Genomic DNA, 3,651 nt, shown 5'->3' on the forward strand with positions numbered 1-3,651 from the left:
GCTCCGCAACGGGAGAGGCCACAGCAGTGAGAGGCCCGCGTACCGCAAAAAAAAAAAAAAAAAAAAAAAAAAAAAAAAAAAAATGGTGTCTCAAAATCTGTACAATCTCTCTCTTAGCAAAGGCCCTGGGTCCTCTTCTCAAATCTATTTATTCTACTCACAAATCTTCACAAACTTCATTATCAGCTTTCCCATTCCACAGTACTCTAGCGACTGTAAATCAGAAGGTGCCAACAACTGACAGCAAGAGACAGCTGCCACCTCTCTGCTACGGCAGCCACAGTGACAGCCAACAGGCAAAAAGCAGGCGGGAAAAACTATAAAATTAGAGGCTCCCAAAATCCAAGCACAGTATTTTGGTGCAAACAAAACCTCCCCCCCCCCAACAACACACGCTAAGTCACTTATTTATAGCATAGGACAAGTGACATGTATGATGATGACCCTCAATCACCAGAGATTTATCAGCTCCATTTTTTTTAAAAGGTAAGAAAAACTTCAAAATGGTTCAAACGTTGAAAGACACTATCTTATTTAGGGTCTATGTGGATTTATGTCCCTCAAACCAGTGGTTTTTCAACCAGGGGTGATTTTGCCCTCAGGAAACATTTCTGCACTGTCCGGGGACACAGTGGTTGTCACAACTGTGGGGATGCTACTGGCATCTAGTGGTTATAGGATGAAGATACTGCTGAATATCCTACAGTGCAAGAGCCACCTCCACAGTGAAGTACCCAGGCCCAGACGTCAACAGTACTGACACTGGGAAACCCTGCCCTAAACCCATGAGCTGGGTTGCTGGCCTTAGTCTCAGGAACTTATTAATTCCCTGCCCTTTGAAACATCTTCTATGTATATCGGATGGCAGAAGTTCTTTGATTTATATGTGTGAGGTTATTAGTTTTCAAACTCAGCAGGTTTTGGTTGGTGGTGGTGGTTTTTCAGCAGCAGAATTCTTTTATTAAAAGAAAATCTGTAGAAACCAAATATACAAATACAAATGGGACTACTTTAATAGGTGTGTGCAAGTGGGTGGGGGGAGGCGGCCCTTCCTCTGAGATACCTAAAACTCTGACTACTGGTCTAGAAACCTCTGGACTATGTCACTATGGCTGCCATTATGGACACTGGCAGAGCTCCAGAAATGACAGCAACATGGTTAGAAGAATATGCATTAGTTCTCTGAAAACAATGACTTCTGTGGAGTTCCTAATTTCTGAGAAGTATGTACACACAAGACATTCCCGAATTGAGTGCCTACTGCATTCTGGGCAGTATGGTAGCACTAGACACTGAGCGAAACAGACATGGCCCTGCCCTCCTGAAGCCCGCATTCTACTGGCAGATACAAACATACACATACATACATTAAATGTTTTATATAAAATATATAGGAACAGAAATTACACACACAAACACACACACACACACATATTGTGTAAAGTTCCAGAAAGGAAAAGCACAGAATGCACACAGTTGGACCTCTTATTTCTAAAAGTCCTTCTTAGTCTGTCCTGCCCCCTAAAATGCCAGAGAAAAGTCTGGGGGTTCTGTGGGATCTCCCAGTGGTACTGATGGTCTCATAAGAGCCTCGGGAACGTCAAAGACCAGGAGTGGGGAGCGCAGGCAGATCATGGCAAAGTTAAACAATAACTCTTCTCTAAGTACCCGCTGGGCATTGCCTCCACCCCACTACATCTCTAAACGCACGGGACATTGCTTCAAAGCTGAGGTTTCAGTGTGTCTCTGGATTCTGAGCATCCAGGCGGCTGGGAAAGGTGAGTGTGGATTTGACCCAGGGGAAAAACAGGTACGTCTAGGTCTTCCGTCCACAGATCCGCCCCCAGGGCCGACTGGCCCCTGTCCACAGAGAATTCGTACATTCGCCTCGGCCCCGAGCAGCCAACCCTCCCCGACCCCCAGCGCAGTGACTCAGCGGGACCCGGAACCTCTCCGCAACCCCGGGGCCAGAGAAGGGCAGCTCTGGCCCCTCCCCCAGCCCCCTCCACGTTAACTGTGGCCCGACGCCTCCAGGTCACAGGCGTGAGGAGGGGGCCGCCCACGAGGCTCGCCGGCCAGGCCCGGGCCTCGTTTAGTCCAGGACGGGCACGGCGGGGCCGAGGGCCGCCTCCCCACACCTTGGCACTGCTGGGGGAAAGTGGTCGTGAGGCCGGCCGCGACGCACGCCGCCCCAGGCCCCGCGGGGCCCCGCCGAGGCAGTCCCGGGCCTGGCACCCGCCCGTCAGGACGCGGGGCCGGTACCTGAGAGGGCGCGGAAAAGGCGCGCGACCGGCAGCAGCAGGTAACACAGGCACGACGCGATCATGGCCGGCCGCCTGCGCCCGCTCCCGCGCCCGCTCCAGTGCCCGCCTCCCCTTCCTCGCCGCCGGCCGCCGGGTCTCCCTCCGTTCGGCCCCGCCCCCGATAGCCCCACCCCCTGCTCCGCCCCCGGGACGGCTCACATGGTACCACTACGCTTCAACAACAACTTTATTGGGAGCGCAGGGCCAAGCGGGCGCCCGCTGGGCGGGGAAGCCAGTTCCCAAGGCAACGGAGCGGAGCAGGCCGGGCCTGGCTCTCAGCTGCGGCAGAAGCGCCGGGATTTGAAGTTAAACCCCTCCTGGAGGCACCATAGTATTATTTAAAGTCCACAATTTTATTCCCGCTTCTGCCGCCTCACTATGGCTCCACCTTGGGTCCACCACGTAACATCTCCGCCCCTCAGTTCCCTCATCTGTAAAATGAGGTGCTGGACCTTGTCTAAGGCCTCACCCAGCTCTGACTTATATGATCTTGACCGGCTTAGCCCAGACTGGAGAGAGCAAGCTCTTTCCCATTTTTCTCCTTTTCCTAACTCTCTTCCCCAGCTCAGATTTAGGTCAAACATTGAGTCCACACCTTGCTTCAGCACATAAGATTTTATCTCCTTCCTCATCCTGTTCCAAATGGGCCCTTTTTCCCCTAATCTGGAAAAAAAGGGGTGTCCCATTGATAAGGGGGCCAAAAAGGGGAGGGGGTGAACCCTCCACAAGGGCAACAGGACCAAGTCTGGTTGGTTGGTTGGTTTTCCTTGAGGTATCTCTTCTCTCCAATGTCTATGACAGTGTCTAGACAGTGTCTATGACAGTGTCTATGACATAGGGACCAAATAAACCTTTGTTGACTGAACAAAATATATGTCACTAAAAGAAGGCCAGTTCTTCCATCAACTCTGTGCTACCCAGACCTCTAATTCTCTCCTCCCCTTTCCCACTCTCAATCTTCTGCCGCTGTAAAGAAGGAGGGACCACTTAATACTCCTAGTTTCAGTACCCAGTGTGTGAGCTGTGTGATTTCCAATTTGTGGCTGGAGCCTCGGTTGTTCGAGGAAGCCCTCTGCGGAGTCACCAAATCCGGGACCAGCTGGGTACATCATAACACTGAAAGGCGGAAAGGAGGAAGAAAGACAGAGTCAGTATTGTGGCCTTCCCACTCTGTCCCCTTAGCTCTAGAGGCAGTGTATGCCTTCAGGCAACAGTGCTCTTGCCCTTGCCAGAGATGAGGCAGAGGCTCCAGGGGCAACCTGAACGTTGGGAAGTCTCTTAGAAACTAGCACACAAATGTTAACTCTGCCTAAGGAGGCTCCAAAGTCAGATCATTTCCTTGATATGG

At 51.7% G+C, this 3,651-nt stretch overlaps 1 protein-coding gene across 8 annotated transcripts in view; it reads right to left on the reverse strand.

Annotated features, from left to right (window-relative positions):
- ANGEL1 (angel homolog 1) overlaps positions 1-2,402 on the reverse strand; it is a 27,611-nt gene extending 25,209 nt beyond the window's left edge. For all 8 annotated transcript variants that reach the window (XR_003682079.2, XR_008618714.1, XR_008618713.1 and 5 more), the window contains exon 1: positions 2,263-2,402. Coding sequence is in view for 1 of the 8 variants with exons in the window: in XM_028496218.2 (XP_028352019.1) it covers positions 2,263-2,326 (64 nt within the window). In the remaining 7 variants the exon portion in view is untranslated. The remainder of the gene's footprint in view (positions 1-2,262) is intronic.
- Positions 2,403-3,651: the final 1,249 nt, after the last annotated feature.

The sequence above is a fragment of the Physeter macrocephalus genome, chromosome 11 (assembly GCF_002837175.3).
Source record: "Physeter macrocephalus isolate SW-GA chromosome 11, ASM283717v5, whole genome shotgun sequence".
NCBI lineage: Eukaryota > Metazoa > Chordata > Mammalia > Artiodactyla > Physeteridae > Physeter > Physeter macrocephalus.